This window comes from Trachemys scripta, chromosome 24, assembly GCF_013100865.1.
Source record: "Trachemys scripta elegans isolate TJP31775 chromosome 24, CAS_Tse_1.0, whole genome shotgun sequence".
Lineage (NCBI taxonomy): Eukaryota > Metazoa > Chordata > Testudines > Emydidae > Trachemys > Trachemys scripta.
The window spans coordinates 3,055,177-3,081,443 of record NC_048321.1 but is presented as its reverse complement, the minus strand read 5'-3'; the positions used below and the strand labels follow the sequence as shown (position 1 = coordinate 3,081,443).

General features: G+C 47.9%; 1 protein-coding gene across 4 annotated transcripts in view; it reads right to left on the bottom strand.

Moving 5' to 3' along the window:
- The window catches only part of LOC117869539 (IgGFc-binding protein-like), a 326,696-nt gene extending 305,864 nt beyond the window's left edge, over positions 1-20,832 (bottom strand). For 2 of the 4 annotated variants that reach the window (XM_034756462.1, XM_034756461.1), the window contains exons 1-6: positions 20,699-20,831; positions 16,342-16,398; positions 9,435-10,700; positions 5,093-6,364; positions 3,687-4,027; positions 503-1,076 (exon numbers count right to left, since the gene is read on the bottom strand). In XM_034756462.1, the coding sequence (XP_034612353.1) occupies positions 503-1,076; positions 3,687-4,027; positions 5,093-6,364; positions 9,435-10,700; positions 16,342-16,396 (3,508 nt within the window). In that variant the 5' untranslated portion in view covers positions 16,397-16,398; positions 20,699-20,831. Of the gene's footprint in view, positions 1-502; positions 1,077-3,686; positions 4,028-5,092; positions 6,365-9,434; positions 10,701-16,341; positions 16,399-20,698 lie in introns of all 4 variants that reach the window. The other 2 variants (XM_034756463.1, XM_034756465.1) reach the window with 2 other exon arrangements.
- Positions 20,833-26,267: the final 5,435 nt, after the last annotated feature.

Sequence of the window (26,267 nt, the reverse complement as noted above, 5' to 3'; positions counted from 1 at the left end):
GCAAAAAGAAGAACAGGAGTACTTGTGGCACCTTAGAGACTAACAAATTTATTAGAGCATAAGCTTTCGTGGACTAAAAGTGGGCTGTAGTCCACGAAAGCTTATGCTCTAATAAATTTGTTAGTCTCTAAGGTGCCACAAGTACTCCTGTTCTTCTTCCTACCTCAAGAAGAGTCAATGATGCTCATCACATTGCAGGAGGTGCCTGGCACCTTAAAGGATCAGGCCCATAAAGGGATGATTGATTTAAAAATTGGCATCATCTTATCTCAGACTCCCATGTGTCATCGGCAGATGTTATATATTCACAGTGAGAGCCACCTTAGAAATACCATAGACAGACGGGCAGAGATACTGTAGGTACAGTACAACCAAGAGTCCTCATATCCCAACCACTGCTCAAAGCACTAGGCCACACTCCCTCCTAAGGAGAAGAATAGAATGCAGGAGTGCTGACCCCCAGACCCATTTATATAATGTTGGCATTCAAATCTGTACTCACGACATCTGGCCAGCTGCCTCCATTCCCCAATCCTGACCCCCTCCAGCTGGCAGGCATCCGCGTAGGCCTTCAGGGCCTCACACAGGGCTTTTCTGTAGCCGTCGTTGTGGCACAGATCGTACACACAGTTGTTCAAGTAGACAGTAGGATCCACCTTGCTGTGGCACTGGCTGAAGGGCCCATCTGAGACCTTGGTTATCAGGCCGCACGAGGCCTCCTCCTTGTACTTTCTGGCTATGCTGGGGGCACAGGGCCTGCAGCCTCCAATGCAATCGTGCCAGCAAAACTGATCCTCATCTTCCACTTCCCAGCTTTGCTCCTGGAGAATGTCACTGGGATCCTGATCCTCGGCTGGGGTCCAGAAGTCATCGGAAGGGTCCCCATTATAGTTGCCGCACAGGCCGCACAGGGTCTCAGAGAAGTCATTAGGGACGGTGACCCTCAGGTGGTTGTTCCAGTCATAGGACACTCTGAGGTTGAAGTTGGTGCGGAGGACGAGGGAGGTGCCGCTCTGATAGAGCCGAAGGGCCCCGTTGTTCAGGGAGATGGGTAAGTGGGCCCTGGTGTTATTCACCTTCATGGTGAGAAAGAAAGGGCAAAGGTCACAATCGATGACACTAGTCTGTCATTTACATTGCATTCTGACCTCTGCTCAGATTAGCAATGGGCCCCATGCAAAATTTTCACTGAATCTGGTCCGAAATCGGAGCCAGAAATAGTTTACAGCATCATGTTAGATAGAACTGGCTGGAGAAAAGTAATTCTTTATAGTGGAGGATTTCAATATTTTGAAAATTGGTTCTGTCCCAATTAAGAATAAATCTAATCAATTGCAAAAATTTTCTCTGAAGGGAAATGGACACCCAGCTCTGAGGCAATCCTCCTGGCAAGATGCCAAAGAGCTAGGTCAGCAATCTGGGAGAAAACCAGGTGGGTTTTGGAATTTGCATGGTTTCCATCAGAACATCATTGAAATTGGACCATCTCTTCAAAGCCTTTTGACTGTGACAAATTGACAAATACTGAAGAAAACTATTTCATTGGGATTTCAAAAGGACTAAAACTAGGAATTGGTGAGGCCAACCATGGGGGATGGGGGCGGCTCTGGTTAGAGCCGCTAGGGAGCCACCCCTGTGGGGGAGGGGTCTATGGTATTGCCAATCTCAAGAGATCAAAAATCATGAGTCAGACCCTAAAACTCATGAGATCGGCCCCCAAGAAATAAAGAACTTCTTTTAAAAGGACTGCACTGTGATTTGCGGCCTGTCTTTTGATGTTAGAACTCTCCCTCCCACCCCAGTGTGCGTCTGTGACAATTCGTGTTGCCCACTCTCCTCAATTTATAGGGGAAGGGGATTTTGGTCCCTGTTGCAGGAGCTGTCACCCCCACATTTGCCTGTTCCCTGTGCAGTAATTAATCCTGTCCCCCAGTCACCCCGTTCTGTTCTCTCTGCACCCATTCCCCCCCATCAGTTCAGCCACCTCAGTAGCCCCCCATTGCCCACCCTCCATCAGGCCCGCCCCCCCAGCCCCACCCCAGCCCACAACCCCATCAGTCCAACACCCCCAGTTAAGCTCCCCATTCTCCACCCCAGTTAGTACAGCTCCCCTAAGTTCAGCACCCTAGCCCCCACCTCCATCAATCAATCCCCGCTCAGTTCAGCCCCAGCCCCTGCCCCCACCCCATCAGTCCCAGACTCCTGTCTGCACAGTTCAGCCCCCCACAGCCTCTCCTCTGCTCCTCCTGGGATTCTTCAGTCCCCCACACACCGTCCCAGAGAGACCTGCAATGGGATGAGGGCAGCCCCTGGGGCTCCTCACCCACATTAGCCTCTTCCCAGGGTGGGTGCTGCGGGGGTGGGGGGGAGCATAGGAGCTGTCCCATCCCATTGCTTATGGGACAGGAGAAGGGAAGGAGCTGGGCAGCTGGTCTCTTTGCTCCCCTGAATCAGAGCGGTGAGCGGAGAGGAGCGACTTTGCTGGCTCCCAGCGGGGCTGGACTTCTCCAGGGGGCTGGAGCTTCTCGCGCCATCACCAGACAAGCCCCAGCCCCCAGCAAAACTCTGGCACTTGTGAAGAAAACACAAGACGGGCAATGCTGGGCCTGTGTCAGCTAGAGCCATTAGGGAGCCGCTCCTGAGGGGGAGGGGGCTGCGTCGGTTGGTGCCATTAGGGAGCAGCTCCTGTGGGGGAGGGGGCTGCATCAGTTGGAGCTGTTAGGGAGCAGCTCCTGTGGGGGGGGGGGCACATCGGTTAGAGCAGTTCCTGTGGGGGACAGGGCTACGTTGGTTGCAGCCGTTAGGGAGCAGCTCCTGCAGGGGAAGGAGCCATGTCATTTAGAGCCATTGGGGTGCAGCTCCTGTTGGGGAGGGGGCCACGCTAGTTAAAGGCATTGGGGAGCAGCTCCTGTGGGGAGGGGGCCATGTCAGTTAGAGCCATTAGGGAGCGGATCCTGGGGGGCGGGGGTACTGTGTCAGTTAGAGCCATTGGGGAACGGCTCCTGTGGGGGAGGGGGCTGTGTCAGTTACAGCCGTTATGGAGCACCTCCTGTGGGGGAGGGGGCCACATCAGTTGGAGCCATTAGGAGCAGCACTTGAGGGACAAGAGGTCTCAAGGAGATGCCTAGAATGTTCCGGGGCCCCTGAGGCACCTCGGATAGAGCAGGCTCTGTAAAGCAGAGCCCCTGACCTGCCTAGATGTGCCTCAGTTTCCCCATATCTTAGAACTCAGGCAACATCCTCCTGGATCCGGAAGTGGGGATTCTCCTCAGGTGGAGTCTCAGAGGGATCTCTGTTACATTAGAAATTACCAGGGAACTTGCAGAAGGATGGACTCAGCGGAGCTGGGATTTGCCCACTGGGGTACTGGCCCTGCACCTGCATGACGTGCCAAGGGAGATGTAATGCCCAAAGTCCTCAGGTCTATAATTTATCTGGCATAGTACAGCAAATCCCATGTGCTTGTGACAGAGCAGACAGCTCCCCACACAAAGTCACCCACTCCTCTCCCCTCAGCGCAGCACCTTGTGGTACCATGCTGAGGAATTGGGGTCAGTGCAACTCTGAGGGGACAGCGCCCCTGACTGACCCACACACACACACCATCCCTGCCACACAGCACCTGCTAGCGCCACACTGGGCAATTGTGCGTAGCAGCGGGGTGGAGATGTGCACCCAGCACTCACCCTTACAAAGCCGACCTCTGCCCTGGCCACTGTGATGGTAATGCCATCCACCTGTATGGTCAGCGACCCAATGTATGAGACCTGCGTGTTCCCCCTTTTCCCACTCTCAGCCACGATGTCAAAGGAATGGGGGTCACAGTCACACCCGCAGGTCTTGGCCACGGTGTAGGTGCAGGTGCCATGGATGTCATACAGTCGGCCATCGAAGGTGTGGTAATGCAAATAACCCCCAGCCCAACACGTGGCCGCAGAAACTGGCAAACACTCTGGCTTCCCATCTATCATCTTACAAACTGTTCCTTCCTTGCAGAGGACCACACTGCAGGATGACGTCGGAATATCTAGCCGGAAAGACAATTGAAAGACAAGAAACACCAGACTAATCAGTTATATTTACAAGCAGAGAAGGGCTGAGGGACCGTAGGAAAAATCGGAATTAAATTGGGTCTCAACAGAATCCCACAGCCTGTTTATGAAATGGACGAGATGATCTATCATTCTTTCCTTTCCTTTTTTTTAATGAATCATGGTTATTAGGATAGTGCCTAAGGCCCAAGTGAGAGTGGGACTCCACTGTGCTAGGTGCTGTGCAAATCCAGAGCAGCAGATGGTTCCTGCCCCAAAGGGCTTACAATTGAAATAGACAAGACAGCTATCTGTCCATCTGTCCCCCCACATCACTTACTATATCTTTCTGTCACCCTCTCTGTATCTATCCATCTATATCTATCTGCCAACTTCCTTTATATCTGTCTATCCATCTGTCACCTACTACACCCTCTATATTGATCTATCAACACACAAACATCTATCTAGTCCCATACATATGCCCTTTACACCATTCATAGAATCATAGAATTGTAGAACTGGAAGGGACCTCGAGAGGTCTTCTAGTCCAGTCCGCTGCACTCAAGACAGGACTACGTATTAGCTAGACCATCCCTCACAGGTGGCACAAAGGAAACAGAAACCTCTGACAAGTCCCCTCCTGGGAAATCACCGGCAAGGATGGGACAATAGCAGGCGTACAGCCAGCAGAACAAGTTCCTAAATCTCTGTCCCTGCAACACAGAGCAGGCAAGGAGAGTGGCTGGGATGTGATGGGCTCTGATAATGCTCAGCTGACTTATGACCCATAGGGGACAACAGTCAGTGCGCTCAATTTAGAGCAGCCCCCAGGCTACACCCAGGGAGAAGATCTCGGAGTGTGATCAGCTCTCTGTCAGCTGCCCATCCTGTTCTGCTGTGCACACCTGAAGCTCAACAGCACAGAGACTCTGACCCAACAAGTCTTTCCATCTTTCAAGCTGAGATTCTGTAATATTATGGGTCGGGGTTCAAGGCTAAATAAAGGTGGTGAGAGAGTGAGAAGTGGGAAAAGACATAACGAAAACTACTTTACTTACTGCTTGCACCAATAGCTGCTGAGCCATACCCAGATTTGGATGCAATCCCAATGCTCAGAAGCCCAAAAGGAGATGTGGGGTGCTCCATGGTTTCTCTCTTAAACCCTGTGCCAAGGTTGTATTCAGCCCAAGAGAACCCTGTGCCTGGAATTGGCCTCCATGCAATGTTTCCCAAAGGTTCCTTATCAATGGTGATGCCACCAGATTCTGATGTTTTGGCTGTTATTATTGCGTAGTTCTCATACTGGTCCTGTCCATGGATGTTATAGGTCTGGCAATAGCCAGAGACATCTGGGATCATCAGGAGAAAGGGATCATACACGATTTTCCCTTTGCTTCCACCAGTGCAGAAGAAGACGACTTGGATCCCAGCACTAGCAGAGATGTACAAGGGATTAGGGAATTTGATTTCAAATGTCACAACCTGCCCAGCAACCAGGTCCTTAGTGGCTCTCGCCCTCCCAGACTGATAATCAATGTGAGTGTATTGGGAAGCAGCCACATACACCAGGTCAAATTTGGGCTGGAAGGATAAAGGAGGTACGATGAATGTGGTGCCCCAGCCAGACACCGGCAGGAGCTGCTCACTCACGTAGTCACATTTGGTGTGCTTTGCAACACATACGTGTCCACTGTAGACGGCAACTGGATTCTGGGACACGATTCTGGTGCCAGATAAGTCATCACGGCTTTGCAGCTGGATGGCCTGGTAAGCTTCAAGTGGGATGACCAGTTTTTTCCCTGCGCTGTAGGATTTTCTTTGAAAAGTGACAGCCCCTTTGAGGTAAACTTCAACAATGGTGGGATCCTTCCAGGCTACTACAGCAAATTGTTTATCAAGACCATCTGGATTCCCCAGTGGAGTCACCACATAGTACTCTGTCCCAAGCTTCTCCACAGGGTACACTACAGTGGTATCAGCTGTATAGCGCTTATAGTTCAGAGCAAGGATGGAGATCTCATGTTCAGCCCGGACAATGACTGTGTGGTCAGATGTGTTGCTTCCAGCCAGCTCCACAAATGCTGGGATCATCACAGATACTGTCTGTTCGGGATTTGCAGTGATAGTAGTCAAAAAATCTGCTTTATTTACTGAGATGGTGACAAATGTCCCAGGGATGTAGCCAGTGATGAACAACTTGAAGTCTTTACTGCCATAACTTGATAAGTGATTCTGCATGAAGACTGTAATAAATTCTGTCCCTTGGGGGCCTGAGCAAGAGGTACTGGGAAGATATGGAGGTTGAACAGTAGGGGCAGCACCAGAAATGCCTAGATTTGAGGACACAAATACGAAAGAGCATCACAAACCAGGACACCAAGATTTTACGAGACCTGCTCTTGTCGTTTGGTGCCAGCCTTCCTAGGACTGATAACAAGGGGCACAGACTCAGGGGAGTGGGGGGTTCCTGGCTTCTAACCCTAGCTCTGGGAGTGAATGTCATTGGTACATTTTACAAGGCCAGCTGTAACTCCATCTCTTCCTCTCGTCTCTCATATTCACCCCCCAGACAAATATGAGACCTAGCACTGTCTACATGAGGACGTAGGTCAGCTTATCTATGAGACTCAGGAGTGAGGATTTTTCACATCCCTGACTGACATAGTTAAACTCTAGCATAGACCAGGCCTTGGAGTGTCTTACCTTTTGTCTTAGGGTCCATCCACATTTCTCCTGAGAAGTGCATTTCCCCCAACCTCAACTGATTTTCCTGGGCAGCCAAACTTCGTCCTAGACTACACACAGTGGTTGTCCCAGTATAATTATTTTGCTTAAGGGGGTGATTTTATATACATAGAGTTATATGAATATAATCCCTGTTTGGAGCCAGTTATATAAAGATGCCTACATGAGAAAGTTTCACCAGATGTACAATATAGTTATACAGGTATTATTTTACTGGTATAACCCGCCAGTGTGGACACCTGTATTCCAGAATAAGTGTATTCTTTCATTTACACCCCTTCCCAAGCGACATTAGCTAATCCAAAAAAGGATGCTCTATAAGGCCATGTCTACACTACAGATTTCAGCCTGCATAGCTGTGTTAGTCAGGAGTAGGAAGAGGTGTCATACTCTAGTGTAGATACAGTTTATGCCAACAAAACTGCATTTTTGCTGGCACAGGTTATTTCACTTGGGCCAGATTTACACTACTATGATTGGTCCACACTAGAAAATTAGATTGACCCAGCTATGTCGCTCAGGGGTATGAAAAATCCACACCCCTGAGCAACATACTTAAGCCAACCTAAGTCCCTGTGTAGACAGCACTAGGTTGATAACCGTGGGAGAACCCCTCCCATTGCTGTTGATCTACACTGTGCCACTGTAGTGTTTTAAGTGTAGACATCGCTGAGTGTAGTGTGGAGATTAGAGTTTAAAGTGTAGAGTTTTGCTGGCATAAGTGTATCAGGTTGAAGTGTACAAAAATCACACCCCCTAATTGATCCAGCTATGCCAGCAAAAACCCGGTGTAGACACACTTTGTACTGGCAAGACTCCTTTTGCCTGAATAGCTTATGTTACTCAGGAAGGTGGTTTAACTAAACCAACAAAAGAACTCCTTTTGCCAATATAAGCGGCATCACCACTAGGGGGCTTGCCAGTATGGCTATATTGGCATAATTGCACCGAAAAAGGTTTTGTTGTCCAGTAGCCCAAGGGCTAGTTTGTAACAAGCTACAGCACTGTTTTGTTGGTATAATCCAGGTCCATCCTAGGAGTTCTTCACTAGTATAGCATACTGGTACAGCTATACCAGCAAAGTGCTCCTAGTGTAGACCTTGACTAAGAGTGTCTATTCAGGGAGTTATACCAGTATAACTTTATTGGTTTATATTCAAATCTCAGGTTATACCGAAAAATCCTGTGTAGACAAGTCCTTATGCTAATAAAGCTTATTTTTTGCCCAGACACTTATACTAGTACTGCCCTTTGTGTGTCACTGTTATAGCTGTAAAAAGTTGCTTCAGACCAGTACAGCTTATTCCCTTTCCTGTATAGAAATAGCTGAATACTACAGGCCAGAAATATCCACCCAATAATTCCTGCATCATGTGGCATCATGTGTATGCCCTTAACTCTGCCCTCTTCATAGATTGGTCATTGAATGTTTTGATGATGAATGTACACTCTAGAATACCACTTTTCATCCAAGCCCTGGCCTACACACAGATTTTGTACTGATATAACAATGTTGGTTAGGGCTGTTCTGCCAAATTAGTAATACCAACCCCTAATGTGGACACAGTTCTTTCAATGGGAAAGTGTCTTACTCCTTATTTACACTACAAAGTTTTGCCAGCATAGCTGTCAGTTAGAAGTGTGAAAAAAAATCACACCACTTAGCTGACCTATGCTAATAAAATGCCCGGTGTAGACTTACAACTATGCCAACAGAGGAGTGCTTCTGTTTGCATAGCTCATGTTATTCAGAAAAGTGGTAAAGTAGATCTCTTTCTGCTGCTTTACCACTAGGGGTCTCTTCCAACATAGCTATACTAGTCAAGGCCAGGAGCGGCGCCAAGGTTTTTGGCACCCTAGGTGGGGGTCCTTCCACGCTCCCGGTCGTCGTCGGCAATTCTGCGGCGGGGGGTTCCTTCCGCGCTCCTGGTCTTTGGGGTACTTCGGCGGCGGGTCCCAGAGCAAATGAAGGAACCGCCGCAGAATTGCTGCCAAAGACCAGGAGCGCGGAAAGACCCCCCACTGCCGAATTGCCGCCCCCCCAAATCCTGGTGCCCTAGGCGACCGCCTAGGTTGCCTAAATGGAAGCACCAGCCCTGGTCAAGGTGCTGTAATGTAGATAAGCTTATGAAGTTATTCCCTTTCCCTGAAAAGAAACTGGAATAATCACCTTTAGAACCTTCCACACTAGGAAGGTTGTGTTTCTTTAGCTATACCAGTATAAAATGGTACAACCAGTTTGGGCAATCTAGAAGAATGGTTGGGGCTACTGTCTGGGTGGTTCAGTCCATTTCCTTTTAATGATTCTCATTTGTGATCTTTATTGATGTATCTCCATGGCAGAGAAGGGGGGCCAGTTCCCTCCTGCTTCACAGGAGATTTATTTACCAGACACCCCCTGCAGCTTCAAAATACACTTGGAGCAGAGGACACAGAAATCATATTTCAGTTACGTATAAAAATATACATTTGGTATCTATTTTTTAGTGATCTAGTGCTCAGAGCATGAGGACTGAGAGGCAGGTCTCCTGGGTTCTATTCTTTGACTCTGAGAGGGAATGTTGTCCAAAGGAGGGGTTAGGAAGGAAGGGAACAGGGAAAGATGGTGGAAGGCAGGCTGGGAGGGTGATAGGCTATCACATATATTGTACTTACCACCAATAGCTGTGGAGCCATACCCAGCCTTGTCTTTAATCCCAACACTCAGGACACCAAATGGGGAGCTGGGGTTCTCTATGGTGTGGTTGCTAAACCCACTTCCCATGTTGTATGTAATCCAAGAATATGCTGTGCCTGGAATAGGCCTCCACACAGTAAACTGTAGTGGTTCCGCATCAATAGTAACATCAGCAGTCTCGGCCGTCTTGGCTACAATCATAGCATAGTTCTCAAACAGATCCTGTCCATGGATGTTATAGGTCTGGCAGTAGCCAGAGACATCTGGGATCATCAGGAAGAAGGGATCGTACACAATTTTCCCTTTGCTCCCACCAGTGCAGAAGAAGGCGACTTGGATCCCAGCACTAGCAGAGATGTACAAGGGGTTAGAGATTTTAATTTCAAATGTCACAACCTGCCCAGCAACCAGGTTCCTTCTGGATTTCTCCCTCCCAGACTGATAATCAATGCGAGTGTGTTGGGAAGCAGCCACATACACCAGGTCAAAATTGGGCTGGAAGGATAAGGGCGGTACAATGAACGAAGTGCCCCAGACAGATACTGGCAGGAGCTGCTCACTCACATAGTCACATTTGGTGTGCTTTGCAACACATACGTGTCCACTATAGATGGCAACGGGATTCTGGGACACGATCCTGGTGCCGGATAAGTCATCATGGCTTTGCAGCTGGACGGCCTGGTAAGCTTCAAGTGAGATGGTCAGTTTTGTTCCTGCTCTGTAGGTTTCTCCTTGGAAAGTTACAGCCCCTTTGAGGTAAACTTCAACAATGGTGGGATCCTTCCAGGCTACTACAGCAAATTGCTTATCAAGACCATCTCGCTTCCCCACTGGAGTCACAACATAGTACTCTGTCCCGAGCTTCCCCACAGGGTACACTACAGTGGTATCGGCAGTATAGGTCTTATAGTTCAGAGCGAGGATGGCGATCTCATGGTCAGCCTGGACAATGACCGTGTGGTCAAATATGTTGCTTCCTGCCAGCTCCACGAATTCTGGGATTTGTATCCATGTTGTCTCTCCCAGATTTGCCCTGACATTGAATTTAACACCTGCTTTGTTCACGGAAACGGTGACTAACGTCCCAGGGGTGTAGCCAGTGATGAACAACCTGAAGTCTTTACCGCCATAACTTGGTAAGTGATTCTGCATGAAGACTGTGATAAATTCTGTCCCTTGGGGGCCTGAGCAAGAGGAATCTGGAATTTCTACAGGTGACACTGCGATGGAGATATTAGCAACACCTGTAGAGACAGAAAGACGGAGGAGATAGGCATAAAACACTGCCCCACTTTTGTCCACTCCTACCTTATGAGACACCCTGTTTTTATTGGCTTCAGAGTAGCAGCCGTGTTAGTCTGTAGCTGCAAAAAGAACAGGAGTACTTGTGGCACCTTAGAGACTAACAAATTTATTTGAGCATAAGCTTTCGTAGGCTACAGCCCAGTTCATCAGATGCATAGAATGGAACATATAGTAAGGAGATATATATACACATACAAAGAACATGAAAAGGTGGGAATTGCCCTACCAACCCCCTGCTCAAAGCAGGACCAATTCCCAGCTAAATCATCCCAGCCAGGGCTTTGTCAAGCCGGGCCTTAAAAACCTCCAAGGAAGGAGACTCCACCACCTCCCTAGGTAACGCATTCCAGTGTTTCACCACCCTCCTAGTGAAATAGTTTTTCCTGATATCCAACCTGGACCTCCCCCACTGCAACTTGAGACCATTACTCCTTGTTCTGTCATCTGCCACCACTGAGAACAGCCGAGCTCCATCCTCTTTGGAACCCCCCCTTCAGGTAGTTGAAGGCTGCTATCAAATCCCCCCTCATTCTTCTCTTCTGGAGACTAAACAATCCCAGTTCCCTCAGCCTCTCCTCATAAGTCATGTGCTCCAGCCCCCTAATCATTTTTGTTGCCCTCCGCTGGACTCTTTCCAATTTTTCCACATCCTTCTTGTAGTGTGGGGACCAAAACTGGACACAGTATTCCAGATGAGGCCTCATCAATGTCGAATAAAGGGGAACGATCACGTTCCTCGATCTGCTGGCAATGCCCCTACTTATACAGCCCAAAATGCCGTTAGCCTTCTTGGCAACAAGAGCACACTGTTGACTCATATCCAGCTTCTCGTCCACTGTGACCCCTAGGTCCTTTTCTGCAGAACTGCTACCTAGCCATTCGGTCCCTAGTCTGTAGCAGTGCAGTCTGTAGCAGGCTACAATCACTCTTCTTTCTCTCGGCAGCAAGGCTAGTCTAAATCCACCTTGAAAGGATTAGGTCAAATCCCCTCTACGTGTAACAAAAGGAAATGTACACAGTAGTTCTTTAATCAGCAGCTGACAACATCTCCAATGAGAGGAGTGCCACCTTGGAAAGAAACCAGGACCCAAGGGACAGGTTCCCCCACATACTTCTTCCTGAGACCTTCTCATTCGTGATTTTTCCTTTTCCTTGTTTCCTCCCTTGTGGGCCACTCCATCAGGCACTATCTTCAATGGATTATTTACCACTTCCCTCCGTTTCTCTGTTGCTGCTCCCCAGAGGTGTGTCTTTGGTCATCTTCATTTTCCCCCTCTGCTCTCTAGGGCCCAGGTTTTTACAGGTGAAATTTAGGCATTGCCTAGAGATCTAAGGACTTAGGAACCCCTCGACTGTCAATGGGATTTTGGCCCCTCTCAGTGCCTAAATCGCTTTGGAAAATGAGATTTAGGCTCCTAAAAAAGTTAGGTGTTGCAATGCTGAGTGCAGCAACACCTAAATACCTTTACAAATCTTGCCTGTCACCAAGGCCTCAGATCACTGCCATGGTGTCTGAGAAAATAGGCACACCCTTGGGTGATATCCTCTGCTCCCATGGTCTTTTCTGTCCCTGCTGTGTTGATGTCTCTCATATCTACTTCTACCCCCTTGAACTCTTCACTTTCTCCCCAAACTTGTGTCTCTGTCCTACAGTCCCTTATGGACTTCACACCATTTCCTTCAACCAAACACAGCATCAACCAAACTCTTTAACAGTCTTCCCACTCTGCCTCCCCGCCCTCCGTCACTGCCAACATGTTCATGCAATTCCACACTCACTCAAGCGTTCATTAAATTTAATAACAGAGAAGGAGCCAAATCAACCCTCCCCTCAACACACACACTCCCAAAGCCTTGAGAAAGTTTATATCCAGCTTTGACTGTTCTGGTTCCAGCATAGCTCTGAAAATAAACTTGCTCCTTCTCTAGCAGCTTCTCTCTGAGGATCTCAAAGGACTTTATAAACATTCATTCATCAAGATTCTATCCCCTTCCTGTGACATTAGCATCTCCCTGTATGGAGAGGGAAACTGAGGCAGTGCCTTGGCCAGGATCACCCACTAGGTCAGTGGCACAGGCAGATAGAATGGCTTCAAGACTGAATTTGATAAGTTGATGGAGGGGATGGTATGATGGGTCTGCCTACAATGACATGTAGCTGATCTGGGACTGCTAGTGTAACCCACACACCATCTGGGTGTGGTGTTCTGTCCCATCTAGTGGCACTGAGACCACTTAGAGAGAGAGAGAGAGAGAGAAAATGAGTCTGCTCTACAGCCTTAGCTAACAGTGAGTTGGCTTTTAGCTCATGCTGTAGAGACTCATGCACTAAAGTCTATGAGTTTACAGAGCGAGCGTGACTGCGAGATACACTTAACAAACATTATCTAAATTTAGACCAATAAAGCCCGCTCCCCCAACAAAACAAAACAACAAACAAACAAACAAACAAAAACCCGGCAAGAGTGCAGGCTGAATAATAGGAGTAAGAATACACTACCAACCACCTGGTGACGTGATTGTGAAATGCTCAGGGAGATTAGAGAAGCTACAAAAACAGAAAAACAAATAAAAATGGGGGATTTCAACTCTCCCCATACTGACTGGGTACATGTCACCTTAGGACGGGAAGCAGAGATAAAATATCTAGACACCATTAATGACCACTCCTTAGAGCAGCTAGTCGTGTAATCCACAAGGGGAGAGGCAATTCTCGATTTAGTCCTATGTGGTGCATAGGATCTGGTCCAAAAGGTGACTGTAGCTGAACTGCTTGACAATAGCAACAGTATCTAAATTAAATTTAACATCCTTCTGGGGGTAAAATACCAAAGAAACCCACCACAGTAGCATTTAACATCAAAAAGAGAAACAACATAAAAATGAGGAGGTTAGTTAAAATGAAATTAAAAGGAACCATCACGGGAGTGAAATGCCTGCAAGCTGCATGCAAACTTTTTTAAAACTATATGTTTTTAGAGGCAAAAACTATATGTATACCCCTAATTTAAAAAAAAAACAGTAAGAAGACCAAAAATGCCACCATGGCTATATAGCAGAGTGAAAGAGGCAGTTAGAGACAAAAAGACATCCTTTAAAAATTGGAAGTTGAATCCCACTGAGGAAAATAGAAAAGAGAATAGACTCTGGCAAGTCAAGTGTAAACGTATAATTAGACAGGCCAAAAAAGAATTTGAAGAACAGCTAGCACACGAAAAAACTAGCAGCAAAAAAATGTTTAAGTACATCAGAACATGAAGCCTACCAAATAATCAGTGGACAATCAAGGTGCTAAAGGAGCACTCAAGGAAGACCAGGCTATTGTAGAGAAGCTAAATGAATTATTTACATCAGTCTTCACTGCAGAGGGTTGGGGAGATTCTCACACATGACCCATTCTTTTTAGGTGACAAATCTGAGGAACTCTCCCAGATTGAGGTGTCATTAGAGAAGGTGTAATGCCAACAGATCCAGCTTAGCGGCAGGTGGGATTGAACCTGAGACCACTGAAACTAAAGACATGAGCCTCTACCGCACGAGCTAAAAGTCATCTGGCTTGTAGCTCAGGCTGCAGAGCAGACTTATTAATCTCTAAGTAGTCTCGGTGCCACTAGATGGGACATAATGCCACACCCAGGAGGTGTGTGGGTTAGAGGTTTTGGAACAAATTGATAAATCAAACAGTAATAAGTTACCAGGACCAGATGGTATTCATTCAAGAGTTCTGAAGGAACTTAAATACAAAACTGCAGAACTACTAACCATTGTATGTAACCTATAGCTTAAATCAGCCTCTGTACAAGATTACTGGCAGATAGCCAACGTGATGTCAATTTTAAAAGGGCTCCAAAGGCAGCCCTGGCAATTACAGCCTGGTAAGCCTAGCTTCAGTACTGGGGAAATTGGTTGAAACTATAGTAAAGAACAGAATTATCAGATACACAGATGAACATTATATGTTGAGGAAGAGTGACACAGCTTTTTACAAAGGAAATCATGCCTCATCATTCTATTAAAATTCTTTGAGGGGGTCAACAAACATGTGGACAAGGGTGATCCAGTGGATATAGTGTACTTGGACATTCAGAAAGCCTTTGACAAGGTCTCTCATGAAAAGCTCTTAAGCAAAGTAAGCAGTCATGGGATAAAAGGGAAGGTCCTCTCATGGATCAGTAACTGGTTAAAAGATAGGAAACAAAGGGTAGGAATAAACAGTCAGTTTTCATAGTGGAGAAAGGTGAATAGCGCGGTTCCCCGAGGATCCGTATTGTGTTGTTCAACATGTTCATAAATGATCTGGAAAAAGGAGTAAACAACGAGGTAGCAAAGTTTCAAGATGATACAAAATTACTCAAAATAGTTAAGTTCAAAGCTGACTGCAAAGAGTTACAAAAGGCATCTCACAAAACTGGGTGACTGGACAAGAAAATGCAGATGAAATTCAATGTTGAAAAATGCAAAGTAATCCACATTGGAAAACATAATCCCAATTATATATATAAAATGATGGGGTCTAAATTACCTGTTACCACTTGAGAAAGAGATCTGGGAGTCATTGGAAATAATTCTCTGAAAACATCTAGTCAATGTGCAGCAGCAGTCAAAAAAACTACCAGAAGGTTAAGAGCCATTGGGAAATAGATAGTAAGACAGAAAATAACATAATGCCACTATATAAAGCCATGGTATGCCCACATCTTGCATACTGTGTGCAGTTCTGGTCATCCCATTCCAAAAATGGTATATGAGAATTGATAAAAGTACAGAGAAGGGCAACAAAAATGATGAGGTGTATGGAACAAATTCCATATGAGGAGAGAGTAAAAAAATGGGATTTTTCAGCTTGGAAAAGAGACGACTAAGGGGTGATCTGATAGAGGTCTATAAAATCATGAATGGTGTGGAGAAAGTGAAGGAGGAAGTGTTATCGACCCCTTCATAAAATACACAAACCAGAAGCGACCCAATGAAATTAATAGGCAGTGGGTTTAAGACAGACATAAGGAACTACTTTTTCACACACTGCACAGTCAACCTGTGGAACTTATTGCCAGGGGATGTTGTGAAGGCCAAAAGTATAACAGGGCTCAATAAAGAACTAGATACGTTCATGGAGGACAGGTCCCTCAATGCCTACTGGCCAAGATGGTCAGGGACACAACCCTGTGCTCTGGGTGTCCCTAAACCTCTGACTGCCAGAAGCTGGGATTGAATGACAGGGGATGGATCACTCAGTAAATTGCCCTGTTCTGTTTACTCCCTCTGCAGCATCTGGCACCGGCTACTGTCAGAAGAGAGGATACTGGGCTAAAGGGACCATTGATCTAACCCAGTATGTCTAGTCATACCTGTGATTAATTTCTATGAGGTTTTAGCCAATTTGTGATATCATGTGGAAAGAGACAAGGCAAAATCTATGGCTCTGGGTGAGCTTTGCTTTAAGATTTGGGTTCATTACTAGTTCCAGCTGCTTCATCACAAAACTCAGGGGGGATAAATGACATGACAAGGCTGAGCTTCATGCAGAGATGGTTTATATGGAAAGACATAGAAATGTCTGTGATATTGTTGAATACTCACTCCATAGCATGAATATCCAGGCCCAGAGGTGCAGGATGATATTTGCGAACCCCATGGCTAAAAACAGAACAAAAATACATCTGAAATTAATTAAGAACACAGCTACATTTTGTGTACCTTTGTGAAATGTGAACAGAAGTTTCCAGGCCTGTGCATTATATACAAAGAGTGCAGCATAGTGACTCTCTGAGTGAGTAAATCTTTCACCGGCTCGTTCATAACTATAACATTTTAATCATTGAAGTTGGTTGAAAAAAAAACATGAAATATATAAGCATTTGGAATTTAAAAATAATTTTAACCAGCTCCACCAATAATGTTGGTTAAATGTATTTGTTATCTATCTGTAAGCACTGAACTATCTTAACAAAGATTTTGGTGGGAATTACCTTAGGATTTTTTAAAAGCAATTAATTTAGAACACAAACACATTTTGTGTCACATTTGTGAAATGTTGACAGAAGTGTTCTGACAAGTATATCACACAGCAATAGTGTAGGTTAGTGGTGTAGGGGAGAGACCTCGGTATTGAGGTACAAACAGATATTCATAAACTCTTATAACTGTTTTACTAGGTCATTATAAACTTGTTTGCACCTTTACTGAATATTAAGCTACATTTACATGTACTTTAGAGTCAAGGTGCTTATAACAATCTTATGTTTAGGAGGCTCCACCCCCTGCTCCTCCTTTCCCGCCGGGGCCCTGCCACCCTGATTCTCCTCTTCCCCCGGGGCTCCACCCCCTGCTCTTCCTTTCCCCCCAGGGCCCTGCGGCCCTGCAAATCTTCTTCCCCATGAGGCCCCGCCCCCTGGCCAGTCTGAAAGCTGGAGCCCAGTGACTATATTCCCCCACCGTCCCCCTGCATGGAGCTGGGCAAGCCACTGGCCCAAGCCCTTTTTCCCTCCCCACCATGGAGCTGGCCCGAGCCCCTTTCACCCCACTCCCCACTTGGAGCTAGCCCAAGCCTCTCTTCCGGCCCCCCATGGAGCTGGCCTGAGCCTCTCTTCCCGCCCCCCATGGAGCTGGCCTAAGTCCCTCTCCCCCACCACGCGGAGCTGGCCTGAGCCCCCCTCTACCTCTGGGCGGAACTGACCAAGGCCCAGCTGCTCACCCAAGCCCCAGGCCCACCCCCCGCTCACCCCACCAGCCCCCTTTTGGCAAAACTGGGCATTTGTCCCATTTGTTCTTGCCAACTGATGATCAAGTGGCAAAAGCAAATGGGACACCTGCCCAGTTTTGCCAAAAAAAGTCAGGACGTCTGGGGAAGGGCTTAAAAAGGGGACTGTCCCAGCCAAAACCGGATGCATAGTCACTCCAGGTTGTAGTAAGAGCCACCCAGGGAGCCCAGCAGCTGTGGGGAGCCCTGGACCCACCATCTGCCCTGGGTGGGGGACGGGGGTGCCCAGGAGGAGCCCCCGGCCCATGTCCCGGCCCTCCAGAGTGTGTCACCCAGGGAAAGTGGAGGGTCCAGGATTCTCCAGAGTGGCCTGGCTTCCAGCCAGGCCAGGGGGTGGGGCTTTGGAGGGGTAAGGGTGGGGACAAGGGGTGGGGCCTCAAGGGTGAGGGTAGGGTGGGAGGCCCAAATGTTCTTTGTGCCCAAAGCCCCAGTAAATCTTAATCTACCTCTGGTGGTTGTGATAGGCATGTGTAGGATCCAAGAAAACTGAAAGGTATGTTGTGCGGGGTCTTGGTCATTAGAGGCCTGCACAGATACAAAAATGTGGATCCACATCCGATCTGCATCTTCCAGGATCAACCCACAATCTGACCTGTGATCTGCTAGCCGTCTTCTACCTGTATCCGCATCCTCACCTGCAGCAGCAAGCTGTCTCACAAGGGCTAGCGATGGTGGTGGGGAAGAGGGGAGGGGAGGGAAGGGAGATAGTGGGGCGGGCGGGGTCTTGCAGGGAAGATGCAGCATGAGGGTAGGGATTAGGGGTAAGGGGCAGTGTGGGGTCGGGGTCTCGAGAAGAAGGGGTGGTGTGGAGGGGGAACTTGGGGGAAGGAGCATTGCATCACATGCTGCTCTTGGGGGCTCGCAAGCAACAGCACATGGCAACAGCAGTGCGTGTTGCATCACAGTGGGGCAGAGGGGTGGAGCACCAGGGCTCTGCCCACTCCAATCCCCATGACTGAGGGCTGACCCTACTTCCCAGGAGCCAGCGGGCCAGACCCGGGGCTGGGAGTGCAGTCAGTGATGCCAGCTGGGCCATGGTGCAGATGCTGATGCTGCCCAAGGGCCCAAGCTGCTGGACAGGAAGCAGTGCGGCAAGCGGGTGCTGGACAGCCCCAACTCTGACCTGCCGCCCAGTCCCGAGCGTACTGCGTCCCCTAGGCTGCCCGAGACGGACGTTGTGACTGCTGGTGAGTAGAGCCCTACACGGTGATATATGCAACCGATCCACTATCCACAAAAATGGTCCGTAGCTATCAGCATCCATGGATGCAGATATCCGTGGATATGACGCAGATATCTGTGGATTTTCTGGGCTTTATTGATCATTGTAGTAATGGAGATATGTCTGCAGGTTTTGCATCTGTTATTCTGGCAGGGGCTGGTGCCACCGTGGGGAGTTTGCTTCTGATGATGAGCTTGATAAGGCTGGGAAGTTGTTTGAAGGCCAGAAGAGGCCATTCAAGAAAGATTTCTCCAAACTGAGCTCTCAGGCCTTGTCCTCAAAGCAAACCCGCACAACATCGTCAAAAAATGAGCCTGGGAATTTAAATCCATAACTGTGCTAGACACTCAGCAGAGACACTGGTTTTATGGCTCATTACAACAATTTGTAACTTACTAACCCTCCTTTGTCCTATGCCTGCCAGGTGGTAATTGTCTACTTGATTTCAAGTGGTTTCTTGCAACATGTGTTAACTCCTTACGCTTACCAGTCTCTCCCTCCTTGTATTTAGCTTGGATACTCTGATTACCTTTCCTGTGAAGCTTGTCCTTTCCAGCAACAGAAGTTGGTCCAATAAAAGATATCACCTCACCCACCTTGCCTCTGTCTAGCTGAGTGTCAGCCAATGCATCTAGGAAAACTTGGGGAATGCTGGTGGTGGGATGCTTTCAGGTGACTGCTCTTGTTACACAGTGGGTATGAGAGTTATATTAATCACTGGGAGACCCTTAGCTTTCAGCAAAACTATAAAATAATGCCTGGGTCTATTGGCAGCTCCCATTTATTCCCCCTTTCAATGTAGAATCATAAACCATAGACTATTAGAATTGGAAGAGACCTCAGGAGGTCATCTAGTCCAATCCCCTGCTCAAAGCAGGACCAACCCCAACTAAATCATCCCAGTCAGGGCTTTGTCAAGCTGGGCCTTAAAAACCTCTAACGATGGAGATTCTACCACCTCCCTAAGTAACCCATTCCAGTACTTCACCACCCTCCTAGTGAAATAGTGTTTCCTAATATCCAACCTAGACCTCCCGCACTGCAACTTAGAGACCATTGCTTCTTGTTCTGTCTGTAACAAGGGGACACCCTTGGAATCAAATAGCAACAGACTGACGAGTGATAAAAGGACATACATTTTTTTCATGGTTATTGAGAGGAAGGATGCCTCAGTGCTTAAGGTATTAGCCTGAGTCTTAATAGACTCATGTTCCGACCCTGCCACAGACTTCCTCTGGACCTGGGGCAAGTCACTTAGGATATGTCCACACAGCAGCTGAGAGATGTAACTCCCGGCTCTGATAGACTTACACACACTAGCTCTGCTAAAATAACAGCATGGCCATGGTGGGCACTGGAACGGGCTAGCTGCCAGAGTACTGACCCAGGGGGTTGGGCAGGATTGGAAGTGGGCAGCTAAGCCACAACCACAATGCTACTTTTAGCACGCTGGGTCAAGCACAGCGAGGGTGGGTATGTCAACCCAAGCTGGGAATCACACCGCCCAGCTGCTTAATCTCTCTGGATTGCAGTTTGGTGTCTGTAAAATGGGGCTAATACCAGTTTCCCACCCCCCAGGTGTGCCGTGAGAATAAATACATTATGAGGTGCTCCAATACTGTAGTAATGGGGGCCACATACGTACCTAAGACAGAAAGATCACTAAGGGAAAGTATTTAGTAGTACTGGATATCAATAAGACCTTTCACAGTCAAACTAGTTCCGATCAAAATTATATAAAGGATACCAGCACCTTATTGGTCAGAGCATTGGGGAGCTACTCTCTAACTGGGGCTGGATGAAATTTCCCCCACAGGCCAGTTATGGTATAGTTTTCCATCTTGGGGCAGAAGATGGACCATGATTCTGATCCAGTGCAGCAATTCCTACATTTCTCTGGCCTTTAAATAAGCAGCAGCTATTGAAACACTAGATAACAGGCCAAAATCTCTTACCTTCAGCCCCCCTCAGTGCTGCTGATTTATCTCTGAGAAGCAGCAAGAGAGAGATTTTTCCGTTGCATCTCCCTCTCTCTGCCTTTCACCGTCTCTGCCTCTTCTCTTTATACAGAGAGCAATTGGCAAGCCCCAGTTCCACAGAACTCACTGGCAAGACTCCCACTGACCAAAGTTTGAGCTCCTAACATTCAAGATCCAAACAATTTGACATGTGGAATCAATATCTCTAAACTCTGCAGTGTCATCACTGGTATCAACTCTTATCTCGAAGGTTGTGGGGAAGGTCCTATTGGGCAACATCCATTCGTCAGTGTGGGGGTGGAGGACAGTGCTGGACAGTGCTGGAGGTGAAAAGGGAGGGCAGGGGCACATGAAAAACTCCCTATGTGTGCCCTGATCGGGTGCATCTACACTGCATGGTTCTTTCGGTGGCGTGTAGTATACATACACTCAGCTATTCCCCACCCCACCCCAGCACGGGTATAAATCACGGTGTAGGTAGTGCAGCAAGGATTAAGCCCATGGAGTAAAGACACACCTGAAGGGTGTGGGTGTGCACCCCCAGAGTACATACTCTACATGTTCTCCACTGGCCCATGTCGTGCCATCCCGTCTACACTGCTATTTTTGGCAATGTAGTGTCCTGCTGCCAGAGCCTTTCCCCGCTGCAGGGGAAGAGCCCAGCAGTGCTGGCAGGCAGAGGGTAAGAGGCTCAACCTTTCCTTGCTGCCTCCCCTCTGCCAGAGTCTTTCACTGACACATGAAGCGACACACGCAGCGTGCTTTTCACTGTGGTGTTTAGCTACACATGTGCTACATGCTGCCGTAGTGTAGACGTAGCCACAGTATGCTCCAGAGGGGAAGAGCTGATGGATTTTAAACTGTTTGGTCACATTTTTTGAACATTGATTTGACTCCTGGTCCTGCCTCAGCACAGCAGGATGAACTAGATGACCTCTCAAGGTCCCTTCCAATCCTCTATTAGATCTGAGAAGTGGGGAAGTTGGGTGATGAGAAGGCTTCTCATGTGAATGGGTGAGGTTTGAAATCAAAGGGGTAATAGCGGATGCTTTCCCTAGGAGGGAGGGTACATTGGGTTGTGCCTCTCTCATTTAGGGAGCAGTCTGCTTTCGCTCTCTCTGTAATTGGTTGGTGGAGTCTAAGCCCTGGTCTACACTACGAGTTTAGGTTGAATTTAGCAGCGTTAGATCGAATTAACCCTGCACCCGTCCACACGACGAAGCCATTTTTGTCGACTTAAAGGGCTCTTAAAATCAATTTCGGTACTCCTTCCTGATGAGGGGATTAGCGCTGAAATCGATCCTGCTGGGTCGAATTTGGGGTAGCGTGGATGCAATTCGATAGTATTGGCCTCCGGGAGCTATCCCAGAGTGCTCCATTGTGACCGCTCTGGACAGCACTCTCAACTCCGATGCACTGGCCAGGTAGATAGGAAAAGCCCTGCGAACATTTGAATTTCATTTCCTGTTTGACCAGCGTGGCGAGCCCAGAGATGATCATGCAGATCTCATCAGAACAGGTGACCATGGAGTCCCAGAATCGCAAAAGAGCTCCAGCATGGACCGAACAGGAGGTACTGGATCTGATCACTGTATGGGGAGAAGAATTTATGCTATCCGAACTCTGTTCCAAAAGACGAAATGCCAAAATATTTGAAAAATCTCCAAGGGCATGAAAGACAGAAGCTATAACAGGGACCCGCAGCAGTGCCGCGTGAAACTTAAGGAGCTCAGGCAAGCCTACCAAAGAGCCAGAGAGGCAAACGGCCGCTCTGGGTCAGAGCCCAAGACATGCCGCTTCTATGATGAGATGCATGACATTCTAGGGGGTGCCCCTACAACTACCTCAGCTCTGTGCGTTGAGTCCAGCAATGGATTTGCATGCAACAGAGATGCGGATCTGGGGGACAAGGAAGATGAGGAGGAGGAGGAGGAAGTTGAAGATAGCGCACAGCAGGCAAGCGGAGAAACCATTTTACCAGACACCCAGGAACTGTTTTTCACCCTGGATCTAGTACCCTCCCAACCCACCGAAGATGGGCTCCCAGACCTAGAAGGCGGAGAAGGGACTCCTGGTGAGTGTACCTTTGTAAATATAATCCATGGTTTAAAAGCAAGTGTGTTTAATGATTAATTTGCCCTGAAGACTTGGGATGCATTCACGGCCAGTACAGCTACTGGAAAAGTCTGTTAACATGTATGGGGATGGAGCAGAAATCCTCCAGGGACATCTCAATGAAGCTCTCCTGGATGTACTCTCAAAGCCTGTTAGCCACATGGTGAGGGGAGGGATAAAGCGATCCTCCCAGATAATTGGGTGTGTGTGGGGGGGTTAGTTGGGTTTGTGCTGCACGTTAACCCGAAAACCACAGCCCCTCCTTTTTAAATGGCCAATCCAATGGGTGCTTGGTATGTAAAATGAGGGCACTGCTGTTTGAAACCATTCCCACATGTTATGAAGGTTAAGGAAGCCAAAAGATTGTGGCTTACAATGGCTGCCTGCAAGCCGAATTCTGTTGCCCGCTGGCCTTGCGTGTGTGATCTCTCACACCAAACCAGCAGGCCCTCAATATAAGAGGCAAAATGTGACCTTGTAAAGAAAGCACACATGCTATGTTAACAGCTTGGTTCACTGTGAAAGAGTCTACCCATTGTTCTCTAAAATGTGGCTCTTTAAAGACTACTCTCCCTTTTTTTTCCTCCCACAGCTGCAAATGTTTCAACGCTCCCTGTATCATCTCCGTCCCAGAGGCTAGCAAAGATTAGAAGGTGAAAAAAAACGCATGTTTTGTGATGAAATGTTCTCTGAACTCATGCAGTCCTCCGTCACTGAAAGAGCCCAGCAGAATGCATCGAGGCGACACTGTCAGAGTGCAGGAAAGTACAAAATGAACGCGTGGACATGTGGCGGGATCAAGATGATAGGTGGCGTCAGCATGATGAGAGGAGGCAGCATGCAATGCTGAGGCTACTAGAAGATCAAACTGATATTCTCCAGCATATTGTTGAGGTGCAGGAAAGGCAGCAGGAGCACAGAGCACTGCTGCATCCCCTGTGTAACCAACCGCCCTCCTCCCCAAGTTCCATTGCCTCCTCACCCAGACACCCAAGAACGCAGTGCGGGGGCTTCCAGGCACCCAACCACTCCACCCCAGGGGACTGCCCAAGCAACAGAAAGCTGGCATTCAATAAGTTTTGAAGTTCAGTGTGGCCTTCTCCTTCCCTCCTCCCCTTCTCCACCACCCCACCCGGTGCTTCCCTCCTCCCCCATCCCTCCTGGGCTACCTTTGCAGTTATCCCCCCATTTGTGTGATGAATTAATAAAGAATGCATGAATTTGAAACAACACTGACTTTATTGCCTCTGCAAGCAGTGATCAAAGAGGGGAGGGGAGGGCGGTTGGCTTACGGGGAAGTAGAGTGAAACAAGGGAGCGGGTTTTTATCAAGGCAAAACAAACAACTGTCACACTCAGAGGGGTAGCCGTGTTAGTCTGAATCTGTAAAAAGCAACAGAGAGTCCTGTGGCACCTTTAAGACTAACAGAAGTATTGGGAGCATAAGCTTTTGTGGGTAAGAACCTCACTTCTTCAGATGCAAGTAAGACTTAAAAGTGCCACAGGACCCTCTGTTGCTTTTAACTGTCACACTGTAGCCTGGCCAGTCATGAAACTGGTTTTCAAAGCTTCTCTGATGCGCAGTGCATCCTGCTGTGCTCTTCTAACCGCCCTGGTGTCTGGTTGCACATAATCAGTGGCCAGGTGATTTGCCTCAACCTCCCACCCCGCCATAAATGTTTCCCCCTTACTCTCACAGATATTGTGGAGTGCATAGCAAGCTGTAATAACAATGGGAATATTGGTTTCGCTGAGGTCTAACCAAGTCAGTAAACTGTGCCAGCATGCTTTTAAATGTCCAAATGCACATTCTACCACCATTCTGCACTTGCTCAGCCTATAGTTGAACAGCTCCTGACTACTGTCCAGGGTGCCTGTGTATGGCTTCATGAGCCATAGCATTAAGGGGTAGGCTGGGTCCCCAAGGATAACTATAGGCATTTCAACATCCCCAATGGTTATTTTCTGGTCTGGAAAGTAAGTCCCTTTCTCCAGCTGTTCAAACAGACCAGAGTTCCTGAAGATGTGAGCGTCATGTACCTTTCCCAGCCATCCCACATTGATGTTGGTGAAACGTTCCTTGTGATCCACCAGTGCTTGGAGCACCATTGAAAATTACCCCTTTCGGTTTATGTACTGGCTGCCTTGGTGGTCCGGTCCCAAGATAGGGATATGCATTCTGTCTATCACCCCACCACAGTTAGGGAATTCCATTGCAGCAAAGCCATCCACTATGATCTGTACATTTCCCAGAGTCACTACCCTTGATAGCAGCAGCTCAGTGATTGTGTTGGCTACTTGGATCACAGCAGCCCCCACAGTAGATTTGCCCACTCCAAATTGATTCCCGACTGACTGAACTGTCTGGCATTGCAAGCTTCCACAGGGCTATCGCCACTAGCTTATGAACTATGAGGGCTGCTCTTATCTTGGTATTCTTGCAATTTAGGGCAGAGGTAAGCAAGTCACAAAGTTCTATGAAAGTGCCCTTACGCATGCAAAAATTTCGCAGCCACTGGGTATCATCCCAGACCTGCAACACTATGCAGTCCCACCAGTCTGTGCTTGTTTCCCGGGCCCAGAATCAGCGTTCCACGGCATGAACCTGCCCCATTACCACCATGATGTCCAAATTGCCAGGGCCCATGCTTTGAGAGAAGTCTGTATCCATGTCCTCATAACTCTCGTCACCGCACTGCCGTCGCCTCCTCGCCTGCTTTTGCAGGTTCTGGTGCTGCATATACTGCAGGATAATGTGCGTGGTGTTTACAGTGCTCATAACTGCTGCAGTGATCTGGGCAGGCTCCATGCTTGCCCTGGTATGGCATCTGTGTGGAAAAAAGGCGTGAAACGATTGTCTGCCGTTGCTCTCACGGAGCTGTTAGTGGGGCAGTTTCTTGCAATACAGACGCTGTCCCAGAGTAGGTCAGGGGAGAGCTCATCCAGACTCTGCTTACATAAGCATTTGATCAATAGGTTTCCAAACAGGCTAAACCCAGGGGCACTTAGAGCTATACAGGTCAGCTCCAGCATGGTCCGGCAGGTATTGCTTTGAGCAGGGGGTTGGACTAGATGACCTCCCGAGGTCTCTTCTAACCCTAATCTTCTATGATTCTATTAGCAATGGACCCTTTAGGTGTTTATTTTTTACACCCTTTACAAACAAGTGATGTGTTGCCAATTATCAGAGGGGTAGCCGTGTTAGTCTGAATCTGTAAAAAGCAACAGAGGGTCCTGTGGCACCTTTAAGACTAACAGAAGTATTGGGAGCATAAGCTTTCGTGGGTAAGAACCTCACTTCTTCAGATGCAAGAAGTGAGGTTCTTACCCATGAAAGCTTATGCTCCCAATACTTCTGTTAGTCTTAAAGGTGCCACAGGACCCTCTGTTGCTTTTTACAGATTCAGACTAACACGGCTACCCCTCTGATA